This window comes from Falco cherrug, chromosome Z (genome assembly GCF_023634085.1).
Source record: "Falco cherrug isolate bFalChe1 chromosome Z, bFalChe1.pri, whole genome shotgun sequence".
In the NCBI taxonomy this organism is placed as follows: domain Eukaryota; kingdom Metazoa; phylum Chordata; class Aves; order Falconiformes; family Falconidae; genus Falco; species Falco cherrug.
Window position 1 is genome coordinate 28,722,557 of NC_073720.1, and position 24,851 is coordinate 28,747,407.

Below are 24,851 nucleotides of genomic sequence, written 5' to 3' on the forward strand. Positions count from 1 at the left end.
TAGCAGCCGTACTGTCATTCAGAAATCCAGTCTGGTAATTAGTTCCAAAAAAACCACCAACCAAACCAGAAGACCCGTCCCTTCCAAGCAAACCGCTCTGTGTAATATTAATCCATTAAAATAATTAATTGCGCTTAAAAGGGTGTACGAGGGATTCAGGACAAGTCACCTATTTGCCTGCTCAGAAAAACTACCCTGTAAAGAGAAGCAAAAAACCGAGCTGGGACACGCCGAAGGGAGCCCGGCTGCGGCGGGCAGCCTGGGAGGGCGGCCAGCCTTGGGGGGTGGGCAGCCTGGGGGGAGGGTGGGCAGCCTTCTGGGGGGATGGGCAGCCGTGCGGGGGGGGGGGGGGGGGGATGGGCAGCCTGGGGGAGGGGCGGGCAGCTTCCCCCTCCGCCCCGCCTGCGCCAGCGGTGCCGCCCTGCTCCTGCTCCTGCTCCTGTTCCTGTTCCTGCTCGTCCTCGCCCTGCCTGGCAGCCTCTGCCCGCCTGCTCCTCGCCCACCGGGCTTCCAACCTGCTGTCCTCCGCTGTTGCTCGGGGGAAGCTCTGCATTTATAAGCCTGAGAGCTTACAATCAAATGACATAGTGAAGAAGGAAAAAACTTCAGTGTTCTCATGTAAAATGTGAGACGGGGGTGTAGTTTACTCTCTGTGCATGACAGTGCCTAGAGACTTGTGGATACTGGTCTGGTTTGTTTGAAGAAACCTAGTTTTCTTAACATACATCTTTTTTTGCTATGTTTCCTTGAAAGGAGGAGACAGACTGTGTATTACGAAAAGAGAGGAGGGCAACTCTCTCTGCAGCATCGTTCTGGTATTACGCTTTGTAATTCAATTTATTTTTATAGCTCTACTTGCCTAACAGGAATGCATATATAAAGCTATATTCAATTCAACGTCCAGATGGCTGTGTTACTACAGACACCTTCAGAAGGTGCTCAGTGATCTGATACTTAAGTTGTTCTGCAGAGTTCCTTCAAATTAAAGATTAGGCACAGTTTATTGAATCTTGTCTTTACTGTTGTTAAGTAAACAAACTGCCACCCTTTAGTTGCCACAGAAATTTGTCACTTAATAGTTGGTGATACAGAGCACACACTTTGTTCAGGCCAGAATTTATAAGTATTTATAAGCCTTACAAATGATTAGGCATTAACATATTTAAACACAGGTAGAAAAGAAATGCATTTAGCCACATGCAAAGTTAGACAATGATGCATAGTGTCCACCTGAGTCAAAACACCCACTCTGGACTTAACCGAAGCTACTCCGAGTCAAGCATCTGTGTAGCTGGGAGGGATTTGGCATGAGGAGTCACAGCTCCTATGACCAGCAGTGACAACGGTGGTTACTTACATCCTGCGCTCCCATGGGCCAGACACCACAGGTCCCAGTGGTTGCATGGTGTCATGCAGCTTGAGACTGATTTCCAGAGGCAAGCGTAGAGGTCTGCACCATGTACACCATGGTGCCTGTTCAGAGCTGCATGCGTGACTGCCTCATCCTTCCAACTCCTCAGCATCAACATGTGTTACTGCTTATCATACAGGGTGGGGACCCAGCACTGGCAGGGTGTGAGTCACCACCAGGGCTCCCATCCCACTGTAAAATGTGGGAAGTTTGTGTCTGCTTGCTGATATCAGTAAGAAGGTCCTGTAACACTGCTTGAAAAATAAAAAATTATGTCCTTTAAAAAACTATTTACAGTTTTGTAAGAGAAACACAGGCTTACTGGCCAGATTGATACCTTGAGATGCTCAGCTAGAGTGAAGGAAAGTCTCCCACAGGAACAGTTTTATCAAACAGAAATGAATTAACACAGTGTGGGAACAGAAAGCAGCAACAGCGTTTCACAAACTAGCGAGAGACTGCCACTTACTAAGCTACTGATGAAGTGGGAGAACCTGAGACTCACTGAATCGGAGAAGATCTCAGGTTGCTTTAAATTAACTCTACTGGATACTTGCAGCCCTACTCTACACATTTGACAGAACATTTCTGTGATGTGTCAGAGGAAGAAAGGAAGAAACTTCCAGGTTGCACAGAAGTGGTTGAGTGGATAGATTTTACCTGCTTATAGTTTCTGGAAAGCAAGTCGAAGTCCTATCTAAAGGCTTTAAAAAATAAATATTCATTGTGTTTGGAATAAATATATTTTTTTTTTAATTTATTGACTCATCCTTGATTTCATTAAGTAAAGCTTCAAATTAAAACCAGACACAAATAGAGTCTTGGCAGCTGTTTGATTCAGAACCAGAACAGAAAGGAGAAGTCAACAGCATGCGACATTTGCTTAAAGGGCAATTTCCACATGCAGCATCCCAGTTCCTATTGCCATAGGATCCCATTGCTCCCTTACGCAGCCAAATACCAATGGCATTTATAGTACGATTAATGAGATGGAGATGGTGTCAATAACATTTCCTAGAAGTGACTGAACAGATTTCCTAATTTACACAGTTCACCTCTTCAGACCAATCAAGCAGCTCGATCATAAGGCCCACTTTTAACAGTTATTACATTAAATTTGTGCAAACACAAAATGTATATGAAGGGCATGGGAAAGGAAGGAAGCCAGGAAGCCCTTCTTCAAGTGTTGTTTAACCAGGGATCACTACCGATACACTTCTCACTTGGCATGCCTGTGCAGCACCACCCCCATGAGTGTGCACGCTGTAGGCAACATGGTACTCAAAAGAGGGGTTCCCATCAGCCCTCCCCACCACCCCAGATGGACACCATTGCTCACTTGCTCCCCGTCAATGCCATTCCTGCAGAAAATAAACACAGCAGAAGCAAGCAAATCTTTTCCTGTGATGATTCTTGGCAGAAAGGGTAAAGGGAGAATATGGTTTCCCTGAAGATGATGTTTGACACCTGAGCTGGCATTCAAACACAGCTCTTTGGCTACTTAGAACATGTGGGTTTTTTTCATTGTACAGAACTTTAAATTATCATTTCACTGTCAGAAGACATGACTGCTGTGTTACGCTAGTCACTGTGCTGGGTGGCATTAGCGATGGCACAGGTTTCAAGGCTTGCTAACAAAATTTCCCACAAGCTATGACTAGACAGTGAACTCTCTGCAGCTGGAAACATTCACTGCTCTGCACTTGCCAGCCAATGCCCATGACCCCCCAGCTGGCCCTGTCTTCCGAAGGAAATGGACAGTGAGGGGAGAAAAATTCCAAAATGAACCATAGAATGTCCATTCCTTGATTTCATTCTTCAGCTCTAAGAAAATGTCTTTAACAGACAAATACGATCACTGAAGAAAAGGCATTTTCCCAACAGGACAACACTGTGTTTGAGGAGCAGCAACATGCAACCTTTTTTCCTTGACATTTCTGGGACTAGGTGGCAGGAAAGGCTTGGTGTATTTTAGCTTTTACTCAGGACAACACCCCGTTTATTGATATCCACACAGGGTAACATCTTAATAGCTTTAAGTCCTTGTTGCCTTTACACCCATATAAGCAAGAGCTAGTTGACTGAAAAATATTGCTAACAAGTATTTCATATATGTGAGTATATGGGGGCGTGGAGGCCAGGTGGGGGAGGAGAGGAGGGGGTTTACACTCCATTGCTATGCATCCAAGCACTAAAGGTCAATGCATGGGCACATCAGACACTCTTTTACATTTAAGTAATTTGGTATAAGAAAATATGCCTTTAGCAAAACCAGAAGTAATAAATAACCTGAGGAACACAACGAAGGTGTTCACCACTGAACAAGAGGTCCGACAAAGCATGGTCTTTGAGCTGCTAAGACTCTGAAAGACAGTACTGGGGCTTGTCGGTTACTATGCTGGACAGCAGTTACTCATGTTCAAGAATCATCCCAATTACATCTGTTTCAGATTTGCCATGTCTGATGAAAGTTATTGGAAGGTTATCATATCCTTTGCACATGACATATTTAAAGCAATAAATTCCTTTGGAAAAAAATGAACTTTTTGCCTAGACAACAGTAACCCATACTTTTAAAATAACTTCAAATGGCTCATTGTTTCATCTTCTTTTTCTAGTGGGGACCTTCAAATTTGTCCTCCAAAAATGATGTGTTAACTTTGTGTTCAGCATGGTTGTTCTATGTTATCAACAGAGTATTCAGAGTTCTCATCATCTGACAGTTGCTATTCCTTACACTAATCGAATAAATCTGGGTTTTTTTCTTGTTTTCAGCACAGCAATCAATGGGTATAAAGTGTCAAATAATGCTGTAATTGTGGCCAGCCCCCAAACCTCCCTGCTGTCAACCTGGAGGCACTACATTGCAACCAGTATCTGATTCCAGACCAAGGAGAAAGGATCAAGATCTCCTTTTACAGCAGATTATCAATTATCTGAAGAAATCTTGCATAATGGTATGGAGCACTTCATCCCTTTTACTTTGTCTGTTGAGACTGGGCCACCAGAGCACATTAAGTTTTCTGCTGACCTAAACCGCAAGCTGAGAAATAGGTAAGTCTACAGCATTAAGTTGCCAAAGCAAACTCTGATGTTGTAAAAATCTGGAGTTCAGGTATCTGTAAGTAAGAAGAAAATGATTTGCAGACTTGATGGAGAAATGTCTGTGTAATGTCTAAGTATCAGATTGTGAGAGCTGACTTCAGAAAGCCCCTTCCAGGCACGCTCTGAAAGCCCTACAGGTGATGACAGGGGATGCAGAGGCTTATCAGTCACTCTTGTAACTAGCTGACCCGATGGGGAGTGCATAACATAGGCACAACTCCATTTACGTCACAGAAGATAAATTCACCAACTCTGCTGACTTCTTAAATTTAAGCTGGGTACGAGGAATCTATAGAAACTTTTTCTAGCAAGAACTCTTACATATGTATGAATATTGGAGTACTTTACACATTTCTAGGTGAAAATAAATTCCACATACCTGCTAGGATGCCGAGTTGGTGCGACAACTGTGAACAAAAAGTCAGCTCTACTAACACTACTGAGACCTCTGATGATGACAAAATTTTGGAAGAGTGACAGTGATGACAGATTGTGACTGTTTTCCTTGTAATTATTTAAACCTGCCTGCTCTGACTGCAATGGATAGTTCATATTCATATCCATATCTAATGTTACATGCTTTTTAAAGCAGATTATGTGTTGTCTCCACAAAGTTAGGTTAATCTTTCTTGCATCTGATCTGCTGGAATACAAAACTATTGTGACTCCAAAGGAAGCACAAATCTCATTTTATCCTCTCTCTCTCTCCCTGCATAAATGGAATTCATATGCAAGTTTCATATGGTTCAGCTGCAGCCTGGTGATAGTTAAACATTTTTCCTACTTGTACCTGACTTGCAACAATTCATTAATTACAAGTCCTGAGAAGCAATGTTGTGCAGTGTATTGTATTTTAGGATTTTTTAGCTCACGTTTATTTAATGAATAAAGCTAGTTGCATATAATTTCACTTTAGTTCTTGGGTAAGTCCTTATCTGTCAGATCTCATTTGGGTTTATACTTCCAGGTAATAATAGAGCCTTGAAAGTGGAAGGCTAGACGAAGATGATGATGCAGCCTGAACAGTAACTGCAAGATTTAGCCTCCAGTTACTGTACACAAAACCAGTCCACCAATCCTTGCTCAGGACTCTTGAACAGCAGTGAGGGAAAGAAAGCCAACCTCTTTGTGCTAATATTTGTAGCTGGATTCATACTTTCTGCCTCAAACTTGAATCTCTAATACTTGCAGACTTGTAAACTGAGCTGTGCTAGGAGCTGCTGCAAGAACTACCAGAGGTTGCAGGGGACTTCACTGCTGTGTGACCCATTCCCACTGAAATCTCCTAAAGTAAATTCAAGACATTAAATCATGTTTCCACACACCCTGTTGATCAACAGGCTAATTGCATCAACTTCTCACACTAAATACTGATTTCTTACACTGTTTGCCAACTTCATGTAACATCTGATTTGCTCTCAAAATACAGCCCTTTCTCAAGTGGAACCAAACTGCTGGCCTTGTGTTCCCATCTGTTACTGTCAGGGGGAAATTATTATCCTCAAGTGTCATTCTTCACCTTCAGAAACAGTATTTTTCATATAAGTTTTGATGTTTTGCAATTTCAGGGCTCTATGAAGGACTGCTAAAGCATTAAAAATCTCTTCTGAACAAAGTAGTACTACAAAAAGTAGTCTGAAGAAAAAGTTGAAGCAAATTGGTCTAAAGAATAATAACAATAGAAGTTTATATCTTGCATTTTTAATGCCTATTAAAATAGGTTTATCTCCCCAAAAGGGGATATGCCACAAAAAAATGAACCAAATACCCCAGGGATTTCATTATCGATTTCACCAAGACTGTGGACAGGAGTGAAATTTAAGATTGCTGAAGACCTCAATAAAATCAGAGTCAAAGACAAGAATACACCTGCTGTTTATATACTGAAGTTGCAACAGTAGTGGAATACAATGCTCCTGATAAATGGGTTCACCCCTGACTTTGCTTAAGAAAAAATAAATCCAGCAGTCAGTCAGCAGCACCAATCTGTTCAGTATGTTCAGTTGCAAGTTATTGCTATCGAGCATAAAAATTCGCTACCGACAGGAAAAAGCTAAGCCTCTTGAAGTGTGTTACTGTCTTTAATGATTGGAATACTTCTTTGACTAGGAATCCAAACATTCCTTAACCATCCTGTGATAACGAATCATTCCCAATACCTAAGATTTCCTATTTGTGGGAGAACTACCCAATATCTTGAACCAGCTGCAAAGATAGTGGGCCCCTGACAGCAGTCTTTACTATCTCATTTGATGCCTAATTGTTGCTGTGGTCAGGCACTGACTGTCTCTGAACTCTGCCATTTCTGTTCTTTTGTTGACCTGTGTCATTGACAAGCCACATGGTGAATAAAGCTCAAATCCCAGAAGCCTTGTCCACCACTATTTGGCAGCACTGCAATTTCACTGAGAGGATGGCAAGTGAATGACAGAAATCTGAACTGGCACAGCTGGAATTATGCTTTGCAGACAGGTGAGTGCAGCTTGATGACCCTACTCCAAGAAAAGATCTGTAATTATGGAAAGAAAAAAAAAAAAGTGTTTAGAAAGCAGAGCAGTTTAACATCTCGGCAGAAAGATGGAAGAGTGAGGGCTTTTTACCAGGGGGGCATGCAATGTCCCTAGTCATAAGAACTGCCTTGTTCAATGTCATGGCTGTAGTCAGTGTCGCTTTGAGAAGCTCATCCCATCCCAGGTGTCTGACACGGGTTTTTACCAACAATTTGTTCACCTGAATTCACCACCTCCATCAGAAATCACCCCTCCAACCTTGAAAGGAGAGGTTTCAGCTGGAAGACTACTGCACCCATCAACACGGACATCTTCTTATGCACCTTTTTCTTATTCTTTGTTTTGCCCTTAAAGACTTTTAAGATAAATGTTTTAGTCTTTTCCATTATTTAAGGCAATATGCAGCACTTATTAATGCTCCATATAAACAAAACTTAGGCTCTTTCCTCCAAAATATTCACAGTTCAAGTGGCTTCCTGCAATGCCTATTTTAATGTTCTTTAGGAATATTTCCACATAGTGGTTTTGTAGATTAAAACTCTAGAGACACTGTGATCTCTGAACTATTTTCACAATGAATTTTATCTTTAGAACACATCTGAGAGGATTTTAACCCCATAAAGTAGAGATAAGGAAACAATTTCCAAGGTCATACAGAAACAAAAACCTGAAGTCAACCAGAATGCTGCAGCTACAAAATCCTTTTGGTTCTCCAAGGTACATCACTGTGTTGTGCATCAGAAAATACTGAACACCTAAAAAGCTATGCATAATCAACTGGCTTTTTAGATGAACCCCTAAGTCACTTCTAACTACTTCCCAGAGCTGAAACTCTTCCATAAACCACTTGCCTGATTATTAAGATATCTATATTATTTTAAAAAATAATGTTATCACTGTAGGCCTTGAAACTAGCTACAAATGGCAACAGAAAACACCCACTGCAATTCATGAAAAATTTATGCAGGACTATCTAGGCAAAAGCAAAACAGTTTCATCTTTTCCTCTCTCAATTTCTGTATTTTATAAACTTGAGGCAAGCAGGTAGGCAAATGTGAGCTTTTCTGTCAGCAGTTGTCTTGAGTTACACATCTTCATTACAAGTAATAATCTTAAAAAGCTGTTAACAGCAAGTTAGTAAATTAATGGCATGTATAGTATGGTCAGTCCCATATATTTTTAGGCTGTAATCACTTCATTGTCTCACATTAATGTCTCCTACACTTAAATCTTAAATGTATAGATAATGGCAAGGGCAGCTCTACGATACACTGCAGAACTATCCATGGATCTGGAGCTTTAGTTTTCAGCTGCATAGCACATTGCCCCCATTCTGTGTAGAAACTGGCAGCCAGCATGCACCACGACTGGGAGACTGCAGTGATGATGCAGAGCTGACTCATCAGTCCTGAAGGTCAATGAAAGTCCTCATCTGAGCCTGCATCTTGGAGTATTACTAACCAGGGAAGAGAACGAGAACTGCAGAACATCAGACCACTTCCAGAAACAACATTCTCTGTCTACAATGAAGGAAATTTCTTCTATTAGCACTGGAAAACATTTTGAACCCAGAAACTAAAATAATCCTGAGCAGAGCAGACCACTTCCCACTATAATTTATTTGCAGTAGTCCCCACAATGTGATACTTTTACAATGTGATACTTTCACAATGTTAAACTTTTAACTTTGCTCATTTATTCAGAAAAGGAGTCTCTCCTTCACATCCCAGCTTGGTGTTAACCGTCAAATAGCCAAACAAAATCTTATTTGGAAAAAATACTACTTCTTTCTTAATACCTCTGTGGCTCACTACCTCACACTCCACTGTTTATTGAACAGCACATGTATCATAATTCACAGGACTGGTCAGAGGCTTAAGTGTTCTTTTGTTATATGAACTGCCCAGTATATTCACGTTGCAAACAAAACCATTTACTAGGCTGTTAAACATGCTAAGCAAATGTGTGTATCAAAGGAAAAGTACTTGGGACTTTTTCCATGGGCTGCTTTTTATGGAAAACAAACATCAGATTATACAAAATATGATTGTGCCAATCTGCATTAAATAACACAGTGTCTAACTCAAAGCCAAGTGCACGCCACAGGAAAATTGCTACAGAGCCAATGAGGAATAGTAAAGGTTCTCTGATTATAAATGTCTGCTGTTGAAAATAAGATAGGGAACATCAGCACTGTGTTTCTCCTTCATGGATTTTAAGCCAGTAGCCAAGATCCTTCCTGTATTTGAAAAACCCAAAAAAACTCTGTAAATGTACTTTACTTCCTTTCAGATGTTGCTGTTGCTATAACCTCCTTTTTACATCCTTCTGTGTTACCTTCCTGTGCTGCAGTGCCTGGCTGTACCATTTTGCCCTCACCATCCTTACTGGTCGGGAAGGGAAGTTTGCTCAGTTTTTTCCTTTTCTCTGCAGTACACTGTGCAGACGCTTTCTTTTACTTCACTGTAACTCCCACCTTGATACGGAAAATGGAGCACAGCAGCATCAGGGAAAAGCTGATGACAATGCAAAATGTGCAGCAAAGGGATAAATACTGAAATGAATATTTCAGAAAAAAATAATTTCAGAAGTCTGCCATTCCTCTTTGTAGACATCTCTACGTGAATACAGTTTTAGTCTTTTACTCCCTCTCTTCAGGGAGAAGTCCCTGAATTTTGATCATTTCAGAAGGTCTCTGTTAATGTTTCCAAATTGCCACAGCCTACTTACTAGTGGGTTTTCATCACTATGGCAGCTGAAGTCAAACCCAAAGCTCCAGTCAAAATCCTCTGAGTGGTATTTCTGGTCTTGGGGTCATTACTGCATATGCAACTTAGTTTTAAGTTCGTCTGCCATATCTGTCAGACAAGTCAATACAACCTATAGGGATTTCACACATGGGGAATCCATTCTTTCCCTCAAGCACATTTTCTTTGACATGTGTTTATTAAAGTTTCTCAGCTTAAATATAATTTCTGTCCTTCCTCTTAGTTCAAATCAAAGAAGGATTTCATTGCTTTGGCAGTCCATGAATAATGAATGACAGGTCTGTTTGCAAGCATTAAGGGCTGTTGCAGGGAGCCTTGCACTCCAGATTAGACACTTAACTTTGTTAACAGTAGCAGTATAGAAAATTATTTACGGTTGAGTCTTGCTACAATCTGGCAATCGTAAATTTTCTTGGGAAGAAACCCACAGTTTATAACCTGCCCTTGATACTTGTACTGCAATGTTTATTATGTACAAGAAAAATCTGAGGTTGTTTGCCAAAATACCTCCTTAAACATAATTCACCTAGTGATGCTCTTTGAAGAACTGTGAAGTTCTTCTTCCACAATTAACATCACAGCTTTATTGCTGTTTCCTGAAGAATCACACAATCATAATAACTGTATTACAGTGGAAAAGTTATATTTTTTAATACTTGCGTTTACTTTTGTGTACTTTAGAAACTTGTCCTTCTGTTAAATGATTTTAAATGACAAATAAAAAAAAGTTACTATCAACTAATCTACCAGCTGTGGAATAACCTCAAGCCTTTGCAACTACTAACAAGATGCTCTGTTTGTGAGACCTTAATGAGAACCAGGTTTAAGCTTTTTCCCTGGCAACCATCTGGCTTCCCAGCTCCACAGGACTATTTGCCCAAAGCTTTTATTTTGCTTTATGTATAGTCAGTGAAAAAAGCCATGATGATAAGCAGTGTTGCTGATCAACTTCTGGATGTGAATTCACTGCTTTATTCTAGCAGCAACGGCTTTCCTGGTCTGAAAAAGCAGGGCAACTGTTCTACCCAAAGGCAGAGTTCTTGCTCTGCCAAGAGAGAGAGAGTCACTTGAAAGCCTCAAAACAGTTCCATCCTCCAGTTCTCTACTGGATGGGTCCAGTTCTCCACTGTGATGGTTTTATACAAATAGCAAACGTAATATGAAATTTATTGCCTCTGTGTACCATACAGGCAAGTGCTATTAACTAATCTCAGGTATACAGGCAAGTACTATTAACTAATTTGAGGTTTTACAAAGAAGAAAATGAGAAGGCACGCCTGCCAACTAGTATTTCCGCACAAAGGGAACGTTCTTCTAGCTTTCATTTCTGGAATTAAAACAAGCCATAAGGTAGTCCCTCCAGTATTTGGTCTTAACTTTTCTGATGGTGTGCTTAAGTACAACCAATTGGACTACATTCTAAGAATGAAAAAATCAATGCTATCATGTAATTAGAACATCAAAAACAGGGAGGGAGGAAAAAACCAAGAAGTATCTTCAGGAAACAGAAAACCATATTCCACATACTATCTTGAAAAGTCAAGGTCTTCTAACACCTAAACTCTAAAATTTAACAAAGCTATTACCCTAACCAGTGGTGTAAACAGAAATATCAAAAAGCAATGTATGAACAACAAATAGTGATAGCTCATATCCACCGATAGGATACAAGTGAAAAATACCCACTAAAAGAAGGCAAAGGTCTTAGAAATCGGAAATCAGTGACCCAGCAAGTGTGAAACCAAAAGCTGGCCCTCTAAAGGATGAAGTGGGCAGGCTCCAGAGGCCAGTCAAGAGTCTAGCTGGGATTATTGTTTTTTTCCTTACTGGTCCTGTACACAGTCCCTGCAGCAACTTCTGTACGGAAAAATAAGTGAGGAACAGATCTAGTTCTGAAAACACCTGTTTTAATCTTCAAGTCTTTGAGTTACCATTTCTGATACCCTTTTGTACTCCCAGTCTTCTTCATAGGAAGAAGCAGGTGCCCCTAGAAATAGTTCAGGTGGCCTCTAAGCTGAGGCACAGAGGACTTCTGTTCATGACCATAATGGGAGGATCCTTTCTGCTTACACAGCTACAGCAAGCTTTTACAGGAGGGCACAGAGTCTGCACCTAGCGAAACAGCTTCCTCCTGCATACGCGAGAACTGCTGCGGAGAACTGTGCCATCTCTAGATAAACATCCACCAGACTCCCAGGAGGTCTACTGCAATGCTCAGCAAACATCACAGCTAGTTACTTTAAAATGAAAGAAAGCAAAAGCTCCCTCTGTCATAGAAAGGAAAGCGATTAAGTAAGACTTCTGTCTCAGGTTCTGTATCTTGCATCTAAGTCTTCTTACCTTTTCCTAAATCTCCATGGTTGTTTTGGAACCTCTAATCAGGCTTTAGGCCTCAACAATACAAGTCTCTGAAAATACTTAACGTCACCCAGTGGGAAGTCATACAATTTTGGCCTTTGTGAAATAATTGGAAACCTTTAGCATACCACAATTACTTAAACTTTTAGGTCTATTTCTCCCTTTAGGTGCATACTTAATCACTATTAATGCCGATAGGAGTTGTGTGCATACAACAAGGAAAGATTAAACTTTTCATTGTTTAAGAGGTGGTGATCAGCCCTGTGCTGCTTTAGGGAAAAACCTTAAGGATACTGCAAGTACTACGGGGAGTTGATCTCATTACACGCTACTAATAGCATTTATGGCAGTGTTTGCTTCTTCAGTTAACCATAGGTGACCACCTGGCGCCCTGTAACTAGAAAGCTGTTTCCACAACACATGCACAGACCAGTCTCTTCTTAGGAGATTAATCTGTAAGCTGTTACGAATCTATTCTCCTGACACTTTCTCCCCCACTGAGAACAACATGTGTTTTTATTTTCAGTTTGATTATATGTAACTAAACAATAGAGCATTTTTCATTAATTTTTAACTACACAAATCCTTAAATATTTTTTTTTTTAAGATTCACAGATTCAGATACAAAGGTGTTTAGTTAGGAATTAATATACTGTGATGCTTTTCAGTGCAAACTTCACACAGGCTTGTCTTCTTGAGCTAGCATACGATCGACCACCTAGTACTTGCCAAAACTAAAATCTCTGCAGGGCTGTTTTTAAGTACTCCACAAGACAGCAATCAGAGAAAATAGACATCTGTAAAAGAGAAATTAGTACACTGAAAACCCTATGAGATGTCTCTTTTAATGGTCAGCAGTCTTGAATATAGAAGCTATCCATACTATTCTTAAATATACAGAGGTATTTTTATCTGGATTGACTTAGTGCATACCAGTTAAATCAGCAGAGTCATGCTGACTTAAAACAGCCAGTGACCTAGCCCACAGATCAGTTTTACTGCAGATTTGAACAGAAAGGCCACCAATCACTAAGCAACTGTTTGCAGGCACACTAAGCAACTGTTTGCAGGCACCAACCGAATAATTAAAGCTGGTTTCATCATGCTGTTAAAAAAAAAAATTACCACTGGCAACCCCTGTTTCTGTATCTGAAATCTAGAAATTTACAAAAATCAAACTAAAAAAAAAGACTCATTCACACTAGGCTTGGCATTAGAATTAATTCCTCTGGCTTGCATCCAGTTGTGATGCTTTAGGGTACAAGCAGGAAGAATGGTAATCATCAACTTTTTAAACAAATTTCATCTTTCTAATTACTTCTGGCAATTGACACCAAGTAGCTCCAGCAATGGATTGCCAAGATGACACTTTTCTCAATTAGAGAAGATGCACTTACAAATGTGTCAAAACTGAAATCTAGAGGTGTGCTGGCAGAATATTATTGATAGAGCTGATGTGTTGATATGGACATAGAGAAATGAGGGCTGCAATTAAAATGGAAACACTGAGGAAAGAAATGTACATTGTTTTATTTCATGTATTTTAAAGATGTGTTGTATCCATATACCATTTGTGGATTTCATAATGATTGATAATTTATTGAAGTGGTAGCTCTTGAGCAATACTGGGTGGATCCTAGAGATGTAAAGGTTCTGTTTAAATCAGGGGTTCTAAAACAGTTCAGATATTTAAAGAGTCATCCCACTTTCTCATTTATAAAGATGGGCTCCAAGTCTCGGGCTCCAAGTCTCTGGCCCCTCTTCCCAGCAGGCTCCAGGCTTTGCTTTTATCTCTGTGCACTGATTGCCCTGGAAACATGTTCCAGGAGTCCTCAAGCCTGGAAGCTCTTCCCTGTAGCCCCAAGGATCACAGGGTTGAAATTGTCTTCATGCTGTGTTTACCCAGATAAAACAGCTGGGGAGCACAAAAGCCAGAAATAAAACAGGTCTTGGTAGTGACTTAAAAGAAGATGATACACCGAAAATCCAGCTAACAGGGGAAAAATATCTCAGCTCTCACGTAGATGAGAATGAGGGAGTGTGGTAAACGCGGTAGATAGAGGATGGCATTGTTGGCATTTTATACGTATAAGTTATTTATCAATAACTAACACCTTCATTTTGATCTAGCTTGTCTCAAAAATTCCTGTAGGGTTTTCCCCCCAAAATTCTGCAGAATCTAGAGCAGCTAAAGTGGGAATTTTATAGCATTAGTCAAGCCTCCCTGAGGATATTCATAAGTTTTAATACCGTGCCCTTGGACAGGCATGCACAAGAGGAGGCCCATTCCAAGGTATTTTGAAGACCTCTGAAAAATAAAGAGAAAAACATTTTCCTGATTTGGGTATGATGGTGTTATGTTGTATGTTGTCTAAGAACAGATGTGTACAGTGTAAATGAAGAGAGTCCAGTCCAAAAGTAGCTTTAGGACAGTCAAGTGCTTTAAAAATTCAGACTGAATGTGCCTCAAGCCACATCTGTCTTATGGTGAACAGTTTGCACTAGGTCTGCACATATGACAGAAAGCAAGGCAGCATCACCTTTGCACAATGGGCAAGATTTCACTGTGTTCTCCTAAGAAAAAGAATATTCTATATTGCCTGCATTGCTTAACTTAAAAGTAGTTTCTGGAGACCTCCTCTTCGAAGAACAGTCAGTGCACAGGTTTGGTTTTTTTGGGGTTTTTTTTGTTTTAAGTTTTTAGCTGATACATAAAATGGCTCTCTTATTCAACTTGTAGCCCACATGGTGCTGCAGGATGTTCTCCGTATCCCACATCCCCCGTTACTACACAGTCCTACCTAGACCAAGGAACACCTCACCCAGTCCTGACAAGCGTGTACCTTCCTCATTTGAAACAGAACTGACATAACACAACGCTGAAATAGCTGATTTTTAAGCACCTGGGGAAAAAACCCAAAACCCAGTGAATATAAAAGGGCTGCTAGTTACAGTGGCTTTCTCCACATAAGTTTAGCAGTGTGAGTGAAATCCCATATGCTGCTACTCAATTTTTAATACCTCACTGGACAAAATTTCGTTCATTTTCTGTGAATGCTTAAGGAAAAACTGCCTGTGACTGCTAGTAGTCATAGGGAAAGTGATGTGATTGTATCTTTATACAGAGGTTATTTATTCTTTGCATATAGCTAAGAAAGACAAAAAGAAAAACCCTTACATGGAGACTGCACTGCTGGGAACATTCAGCACTTATCCTAAAGTTGCTTGTATACACCCAGTTAAAGGAGAGAACCAGAAGACCCATTTACTGATCTGCAAGGTGTGGGGATTTTAGAAACAAACCAAGGTCACCCTCAAGGAGAGCATGTAGCACCCAGATGTTAGAGGGCCCTGTCACAGCCTCAGGACAGTTCACACCAGGAATCCACTGGGAGATTGCATCCCAGTTTCAGGACCCATCCTCTGTGATGATAGGCACTGGGCTTGGCTGTGATGAGAAAGATCTCCTGAGGTAGGTAAATTTGCTTCCCTGTCGGGTCAGAGCCACACTTTCCAGTGCTTTAAGTAATCACCAACAGCATGGGAATAAGTTAGGTTTAGATTTCTAAACAATGCTTCTGGCCTCCTCCCTAGCACCCCCTACTTCCAAGCCTGAAGGTCTCAGCAAATTCCCAGATTTCTAACAGGTCTTCCTTGCCCTGTTTTCCCCAAATATTGTGAGACAGTACATATGCTTTTGTTTTTTAATTCAGAAGACAAAGAAGCATGGGCTAGAGTACAATCAAATTCTAAGCACAGATATTGTCTACTATGAATATTAGGCCCTGACACTAATATTTCATATGTTCATCAATAAAACCCTCATAATGATAGTTACAACCAAGGGAAATATTTTCTCTGTCATGTGCCAAAATACAACAACAACAACAACAAAATGAAAGAATCCCAATAAAACTGGCACATTTATTTACAGACTGTCCTTGGCTTGGTTCCTATTAAACAAAACCACAAGTTCTTTGGCACAGATTTCATTGTGTATAGATTTAATCTACTTGCTGTTATTGAATATTAGATCTTGATATGCAACTATAAGCACATATCTGCTTTTAACCACAGGTCAAAACATGTGGACTTATACTTTATAGATATATCATCAAGCTACAGCATGTTGCTGTTATTTCCACCTATGTATAAAATGTCCCATGCCACTGTTCTTTGAATGCTGTAAATCACCTTCATGATCAGCTTTGGGATGCTGAGAATTCAGCTGGCATTGTAATATTTCATTTAATGCATGAAACTCTCAGAAATGCTTTTTAACATTCAAATAGGGCAGACCAGACAGTTCTTAAAAGCGTTAAGGGCTCATTTATATCTTCAGAGTATGTGACAGTTTTCAAGCCACATGAGTTTTGTATGCAGACGATGCTTGGGGGAAGGACATGTTCATGATCACAAAAACAATCAGTAGGTCTGACTTGAAGTTTTAATTACATTGATACAGTTTGGTCCATCCTATATCAGAAATTGTTTTCCTCCATTTGACTTTTATGTATTAACATTCCTATATATTAACATACCTATGAGATGGTGCTTCATTCTCATTTGTCTGAAAGTTGATCTGTGCCTACATTTTCCCCATCCACTCCAAATATGTAAGCACTTATCACCCCACCACTGGCAGACTTACCATATATCCTATTCTGCATCCATGTACATATTCACAGTTCCTGTAGCACCACCCCTTCTGTCATTGTAATCTCCAAGAAAAATCACTGCCCATCTTGGCATCAGATGATATATTAAAGGACAGGTTCATTTCAATTATGGATTGCAGTACATCTTCACACTTTGTATGGCAGTAAATACTAGACCTTTCTGAATCATGAAAGATCTTCTGGCTCTAAAAAAATTGATTCCAGCATTTGCCTCTTACCTGTTTGCAAACCCAAGGTCTGAACCTCCCTAGTCAGAGGAATTGCCACCATTCAGATACAGCCTGGTGGTTTGCAAGGATCACTGCCCAAACGCAGTGCTGGGCACCTGCAGCTCCTGGTGACTTGGAAGCAAACAGGGAAGTGGTAAGAAACCAGATCCCCTGGGAAGGTATGGCTCTCTTATCTTACAATGAGGCTGAGATGCCCACCCCACACCCCCACCCCCCCCGCCCCGGAATTTCCTTTCCTTTGCACCACCAGCAGTGCAAAACATTGAACACATTTGTGCTAGTAAATTACAAAACTTTCAACCTTTCTCCACTTGTCCTTTGTCTCCTTTCTGTCTTAATTGTAATTTCCAGGGGCAAAAACCCTTGTGAGAAGTATGTGAGCTGACACAAATGTGCAATGTAAACAAGTAACACCAGAGCAGCACATGCTGGCCATAAGCCTAGCACGTATTAGGTGCGTTGAGGCCACGTAGATGTCCAGGACATCCTCTGGCTGCAGGTCCCCCAGGGGAGTAGGCGTGGGCAGTATTAGCAGATCAGGCCACAGCTGTTGCTACTACTTTATGACCTGAGTAAATGCCCATGCCTCAGCTGTGCAGACCTTCCTCCTTCGTCCCACTCCCTGAACAGACTGGGAGAAAGGAAGCCTTGGTACAAATGTCCCTGATAATGTCAGTCTTACACGGTATGGAAAACAATACTTTTCTGGTAATATTTTTGAAATGGAACTGAATTTTTACACCATGTTCAATAGGGGCAGCAAAAGGAAAATAAGATTTGTCACATTTTGCTTATATCTGAAAAATCATTCATCTAAGGAAAAATAAAGAAATTTTAGCAGAATGTGGATTTTATTTAAAGGGTATCTTCAATTAAGATACACTTAGCTAAAAACTTTGACCAGCTTTGCAATCTTAATTTTTAGTGACACAGGTCAAAACTCTACTTTTGCGTTGCCTTCCAGCGCTCCTCCCAGCTTACTCCTCTAGTTCCTGGGAGCACTTGCTTGCTTTATTCTTGACAAAACCCCTCCAGGCCACGGGGACGGGGCAGGGTGGGGGTGTTAGGCCCCGTGTGCCGCATTTATATTTGGAAGGAGTGCCACATTTCACAGCTGCAGTGTTAGCCTACCATTTCTGCCATTATTTGCATTTCAAACAGAATCAATGGAAGCAATGAACTACAAAATGAATTGAAGTTCTGCATAGAGAACAAATTACTTTTATTAATCTGACTCAGCTGCTGAAGTACTGAAACATGGAAAACTTGGCAAAATTGCACAGTCCCTAATGCCAAGTACCACTTCAGGTGAGATCAACAGTATTTATGTGTCAAAAACTGTAATTTAAAAAGGAAACTTTTTGTACAGCGCGTCATAACCTGGTTTTCAATAGGTAATCACTTTTGTTGCCCAGCTTAAACACATTAAATATGATTCCAAAAACAGTGCAACAGAAAAGAAATTGAAGCTTAATATCTCTTCCTCTTTTCTTCCCCCAGTGTTTCACATGCTATAAAGTCTGCATTTCCTAGTTGGAAGTTTGATTTGTAATTCACAGATTCATACCTAGCTCAGCCCTATACCCATGTCCTTTAGGCTATTTCTCACATACACTGATCCATAATTGGAAACTTACTTTGGAACTTTGAATGCTAGTGTCAGATACAACAGAGCAACTGCAGGCAGTGTTATAAATCAAGATTCTTGAAGGGAATAAAAAAGGCAGCAGAGTCAGAGAGAAGCTGTGACATCATTGTGCAAACTTCATGAATGTTGACTGTAACGATGATTAAACTCAGCCCCAGTTTATATGCTTCATTGTGGCATGGCAGCACTTCCGCAAGGTGTTCCTACTGTGCTAGCATGTCTACAAGTGGGCACATCTTCTGCAGGGAGCAGAATGAAGATACTCTCCCATCCTTACCAAAACTAACCACTCCAGCCACTCTTGCTGTAAAGGCAGCATTTGGTCCTACTCCTCATAACAGTCTTGAGTGTCACTTAACCCCTTTTGTTCCCCACTGCTTTCGAACGGCACTGTCATCCATGCCCTGCTGTACCTCCAAATGATATACATCATTGCCTCCAAATACCAAAGAACATTTCTGGCAAAAAGAACCCTATTCCCTGGGGAGTGGGACAGTGGGGGAGCACCAGGATTTGAAATTACCATACTGAGCTTGTGGCTATGACACCCAACCTCTTAAGCTGATGGCTGGGACACTAATAGCAAGAGTGCTTTTTTCCTTAATGGACCTCTGGGTTTCTCAGTGCACTCTCAGTGTGAACAGTTAGGCATTAGTCCTTCCCTAGACTCTCTTTCCCTTTTTTTTTAACTCTTCAAGAGTTGAGGTAGGCCTAGACAAATCATCTTTGCAAAACAGTCGCAGAATCCAGGTTACTAGACTGCCTTTCAGTCCGTGATGGGAAATGTTCAAAGGATAGCTAGATCCTTCAGGGACTCATCTCTTCACTGATATCAGGATCCACTATGGCTGTGGTGACTCAGCTAGATACAAAACCAAGGCCCCGTCCACAAAGCACCTCTTGGCATCTGGCATGATAGTTTGTGTCTCACAAATGAATTTGTACCCAGTAGTTTGTTTTCTACCTGCTTAGTATCTCCCTGGATAACATATTTGCTAGTTTTTGTGATTAATTTTCTGGGTGCTGTTAATGAAGTCATCACCCATTTTGCTTCACAGCTTCATTTCAAATAAGGCAACATCTGTTTACTGTTTGCATTTCTGTTTGTAAAGTTGTTTAATGATCGTTTTGGAAGTACTTGTATTTTATAACCTGCTGTGCACAATGGCTTTGTTCCAGTTATGGCTATTGTGCATGATTTGTAAAAAAAACATAATAGAAGTACTACCAAATATGAGATACTGTTCTTCTGTACAGAGATTATTCAGCTGTGTATATTTCTCATGCACCATCTATCAGATGCTGCAAACAGAAGAAACATCAAGGGCTGATCCTTCTGGTCTTCAGGCAACATAACTTTTTCCACTGACTTCAGTAGGAGCTGGACAAACTCACTAGAGTAATTAAAAAAAAACAGTCTAGAAAATACGTATTACAAGATAAAAATACAATATTTTTCACACTGCCAAAACCATTTAAACTTGCTAATTAGCAATACCGAGGAAACGAACGCTGACAGATTTTCAGAGATTTAATACATTCACCATGCACCACAATGTGAATTTTCCCACGGCTTCAAGAATAAGTTAATTCTGGTTCTTGGTCTAATACTGTGAACACAGGCATACATTATTCATCCTCTTTCTTACAGTTCTATATCCCATCTGCAAGTTACATGGAAATTACCCCCGGCTCAGATTCCACCTAATGTAAATTGGCATAGCAACAGTGAATTCACAGTTATCCTGTGTTTAGCATGCACTTAGCAATAGGCCTAAGAAATTCCACTCAAGAATGTCTTTAATAACCAAACAGCTTCTGTGAACAGAATTTTGTAACATACACATGCAGCAGTGGTCGCAGCATAAATGCTCTTGTTCATCTACCAGATGAATTAAGAGCTGTAAGTAAACAGTATAAAGAAAAGTCAGTATTTCAGTATATTGCTTAAAAACAACTTAAATTAAAGGCATTGGTCTAATTTTACTACTTTAGGTCCAAGCATCTGCAGATATGTGTGTCCTTTTTTATCATCTCATTCAAGCTTTTCTCAACAAGATCAGACTAAGGAGACAAATCAGAAGACAAAGGGAAAGTTTAAAAAACTACACACTTCAAAGTGCTATTTTTAAAAATCTCTGTAAAATTATAATGCTAAAAATATAAGCAAATGCTTCAGTCTTTGAAGGACAGGAACCAGCCAATCTGTAAGTCCACTGAATGAGTCACTAGAGCAAGAAGTTCAGAAGTAGATCCAACCATGCATTAGTATAGCTGTTGGGATGCTAAAGATGTTCTAAAAATTTCAGAAAACAATCTCTTGCTTTGATATCTATTCATGCCATGTATTAGCTTTTTATTGTGTCTTAAAGTTTAAAACATATCTTTAAGAAATATACTTGGGAAGGTGCTAACTATTTTAAATCACTGCCTTTTAACTCTCACAGGTGCTTATTTCTCTGAGTATATGTGCAAATCGCCATCCAGATTGCCACCCTTCTTCAGTCCACAAAGAAACAGTACCTTGTAGTTTAACATATCAGATACTTACCCAGTGACAACTTCAGGACAAGTGAAAGATGAAAAGTTATTTCACTTTCCTCTCCTACCCTCCTTAGCATGTCTGATTTTATTCATGTCTGTCTTTTGTTGTACAGCATACAGCTTATCAAATGACACACAACCCCCCCTGCATAATAAATATTTTACAAGAGCAGAGAAAGGGTTTTGCTAAATATAAACAAACTGTCTGGTCAGTCTTCCACCCTCATCCCCACAGACAAATACTGCTGTCTTCTGACATCTCTCAACTTCTTGCAGCACTGCCTCAAGCACTACTAGCAAATAGTAGTTAGTCCAGTTCTCAGATGTCTTGAGTGTCAATAGATAAAAAAGGCAACAGTTCCTACACAGAGCTACTTTAAAATGAACTTGCACAATGAGAGTGCTGCAAGGGATGGCTACAAACTCCTCAGAAGGGACAGGCAAGGAAGGAGAGGGGTATCTCTCTATGTCAGGGAGGGTTTTGAGTGCCTAAAGCTGAACGATGGGGACAGTAGGATTGCCTGTTTGCGGGTAAGGACCAGCAGAAGGGCCAACAGGGTGGACATCATGGTGAGAGTCTGTTATAGACCACCCAGCCAGGACAGAGGCAGCTGAAACATTCTGCAAGCAGCTGGGAGAAGTCTCCCGATCACTAGCCCTTGTTCTTGTGTGGGACTTCAACCTACCAATGTCTGCTGGAAATACAGCACAGCGGATAGGACACAGACCAGGAGGTTCCTGAGTGTGCGGCAGATGCCTGCCTGACACAGCTGTCAGTGAGCCAGCCAGGGGAGATGTCCCGCTGGGCCTGCTGTTTGCACACAGGGAAGCGCTGGTGGGGGATGTGGTGGTTGGAGGACGTCTTGGGAACAGCAATCATAAAAAGATAATAATTTTGGTTTCTTGGGGAAGTAAAAAGGATGTCAGCAGAAGAGCTACCACGGACTTCTGCAGGGCAGACTTTGGTCTCTTTCGGAGCCAGATCAACAGAGACCCTGTTCTGAAGCAGTTTGGAAGGGCCAAGGGGTCCAGGAAGGCTGGACATTCAAGTTGGAGATCTTAAAGGCACAGGAGCGGGCTGTCCCCATGTGCTGGAAGACAAGTTGGTGGCGAAGAAGACCAATCTGGCTGAACAGTGAGCTTTGGATGGAACTCAGGCAAAAAGCAGAAGGTTTTTGACCTTGGAAGCTCCTTGGAAGAAGGAGCAGGCAACTCAGGAATACTGCAGCAATGTTGCAAGGTTATGCATGGAGAAAATCAGACTGGCTGAAACCCAGCTAGAACTTAACCTGGCTACTGCAGTTAAAGACAATAAAAAATGTTTCTACAAATACATTACAAACAAAAGGAGGGTTAAAGAGAATCTCCATCCTTTATTGGATGTGGGGGGAAACATAGTGACAAAGGAGGAGGCAAAGGCTGAGGTACTTAATGCTGACTTTGCCTCAGCCTTTAGTAGTAAGACAATTGTTGTCTGGGTGCCCAGCCCCCTGAGCTGGAAGACATGCACAGTGAGCAGAATGAAACCCCCTAATCCAAGGGGAAATGGTCAGTGACCTGCTGCAGCACTTAGACACACACAATTCTATGGGGCTGGGTGGGATCCACCTGAGAGTACTGAGGGAGCTGGCAGAAGAGGTCACCAAGCCACTTTCCAGCATTTATCAACTGTCCTGACTTAACCAGGTAGGTCCTAGAAGACTGGAGGTTAGCCAACATGATGCCCATCTACAAGAACAGAAGGAAGGAGGATCTGGGGAACTAAAGGCCTGTCAGCCTGACCTTGGTGATGGGGAAGGTTACAGAGCAGATCATCCCAAGTGCCATCACACAGCGTGTGTGGGACAACCTGGGGATCAGGCCCAGCCAGCATGGGTTTATGAAAGGCAGGTCCTACTTGATGAACCGATCTCTTTTTATGACAAGACGACCTGCCTAGTGGACAAGGGAAAGGCTGTGGATGTTGTCTGCCTGGACTTTAGTAAAGCCTTTGACACCACCTCCCACAGCATTCTCCTGGAGAAACTGGCTGCTTGGGGCTTGGATGGGCACACTCTACACTGGGTTAAAAGCTGGCTGGATGGCTGAGCCCAAATAAAAATAAAAAATGGAGTTACATCCAGCTGGTGGCTGGTCACAAGTGGTGTTCCCCAGGGTTCAGGCCTGGGCCCAGTTCAGTTTAATATCTTTATCAACGATCTGGATGAAGGCATTGAGAGCACCCTCAGCAACTTTGCAGACGACACCAAGCTGGGCAGCAGCGTTGGTCTGCGGGAGGGCAGGAGGCTCTGCAGAGGGGTCTGGACATGCCGGACCGATGGGCCGAGGCCAGCTGGATGAGGTTCAAGAAGGCTCCGTGCCGGGTCCTGCACCTGGGTCACACCAGCCCCACACAGCGCTACAGGCTGGGGCAGAGCGGCTGGAAAGGGCCTGGTGGGAAAGGGCCTGGGGGTGCTGGTCGGCAGCCGGCTGGGCATGAGCCAGCAGTGTGCCCAGGTGGCCAAGGAGGCCAGCAGCACCCTGGCTTGTGTCAGGAGCAGTGTGGCCAGCAGGGCAAGGGAAGGGACTGTCCCCCTGCACTGGGCACTGGTGAGGCTGCACCTCGAACCCTGTGTTCAGGTTTGGGCCCCTCACTGCAGGAGGGACGTAGAGGGGCTGCAGCGTGTCCAGGGAAGGGCCACGGGGCTGGGGAAGGGTCTGGAGCACAAGTCCTATGACGAGCAGCTGAGGGAACTGGGGCTGTTTTGTCTGGAGAAAAGGAGGCTCAGGGGAAATCTTTCTCTCCACAACTACCTGAAAGGGGGCTGTAGGCAGGTGGGCGTTGGTGTCTTCTCCCAAGTAAGAAGTGATAGGACAAGAGTAAATGGCCTCAAGTTGTGCCAGGGGAGGTTTTAATTTGGATATTAGGAAAACTTTCTTCACCAAAAGGGTTATCAAGCATTGGAACAGGCTGCCTAGGCAGGTAGTAGAATCACCATCCCTGGCGATATTTAAAAGACATGTAGATGTGTGGAAAATAGATCTTCTTGCATACCTTTGTGGTTTTGAACATTACAGCTTAAGGCTTTAAACTAAGGCTTATGCTTCAGCACTTCCCTAGTCAAGGAAAGATAACAGGAATTTATTGTGTTCTCTTGGAACAAGGCTTGATTTTCTTGCAGTGTTATCTTGTGTTCAATGTATATCATATTACTGCATCATTCTTCTAAAAAATCCTTGCTACCTTTTTACTGGGGTCTGCAGCAGGTCTGCAGACAAGTTAGTTGACTTCAAGGACTTAGTTGTGTACCTTTAAGACAGCCACAAATTGTCAGGTATCTAAACAAGATGTGAAGAACCGGAACTTAGAACCGCAGCATACGGGCACCTACAGCAACAGCAAATAGCAAGCAAGAAGAAGAACACAAAAACCTATCAGGGTCTGACATATGTTCTGTCTAAGATATATAAATAACTTGTATAAACAATAAACGCCATTTTGTCTGAACCCAGCCATGCAGACATACTGTTTTTTCAGTCCGCCTCGACCTGCATCACCACACCTTTTATAATAATAGATAAAATAATTTTAGTAAGACTTGCATGTAGACCTATCATG

The 24,851-nt window shown here is 41.6% G+C and overlaps 1 protein-coding gene across 2 annotated transcripts in view; it reads right to left on the reverse strand.

The window, feature by feature from the left end:
• MAP1B (microtubule associated protein 1B) overlaps positions 1–24,851 on the reverse strand; it is a 74,730-nt gene that overhangs the window by 24,144 nt on the left and 25,735 nt on the right. Inside the window, exon 1 of one of the 2 annotated variants that reach the window (XM_027807503.2) lies at positions 1,358–1,504. The exons of the other annotated variant lie outside the window; for it this stretch is intronic. Within the exon in view, the coding sequence (XP_027663304.2) occupies positions 1,358–1,412 (55 nt within the window). The 5' untranslated portion in view covers positions 1,413–1,504. Of the gene's footprint in view, positions 1–1,357; positions 1,505–24,851 lie in introns of those variants that run through there. 2 annotated transcript variants of the gene reach the window in all.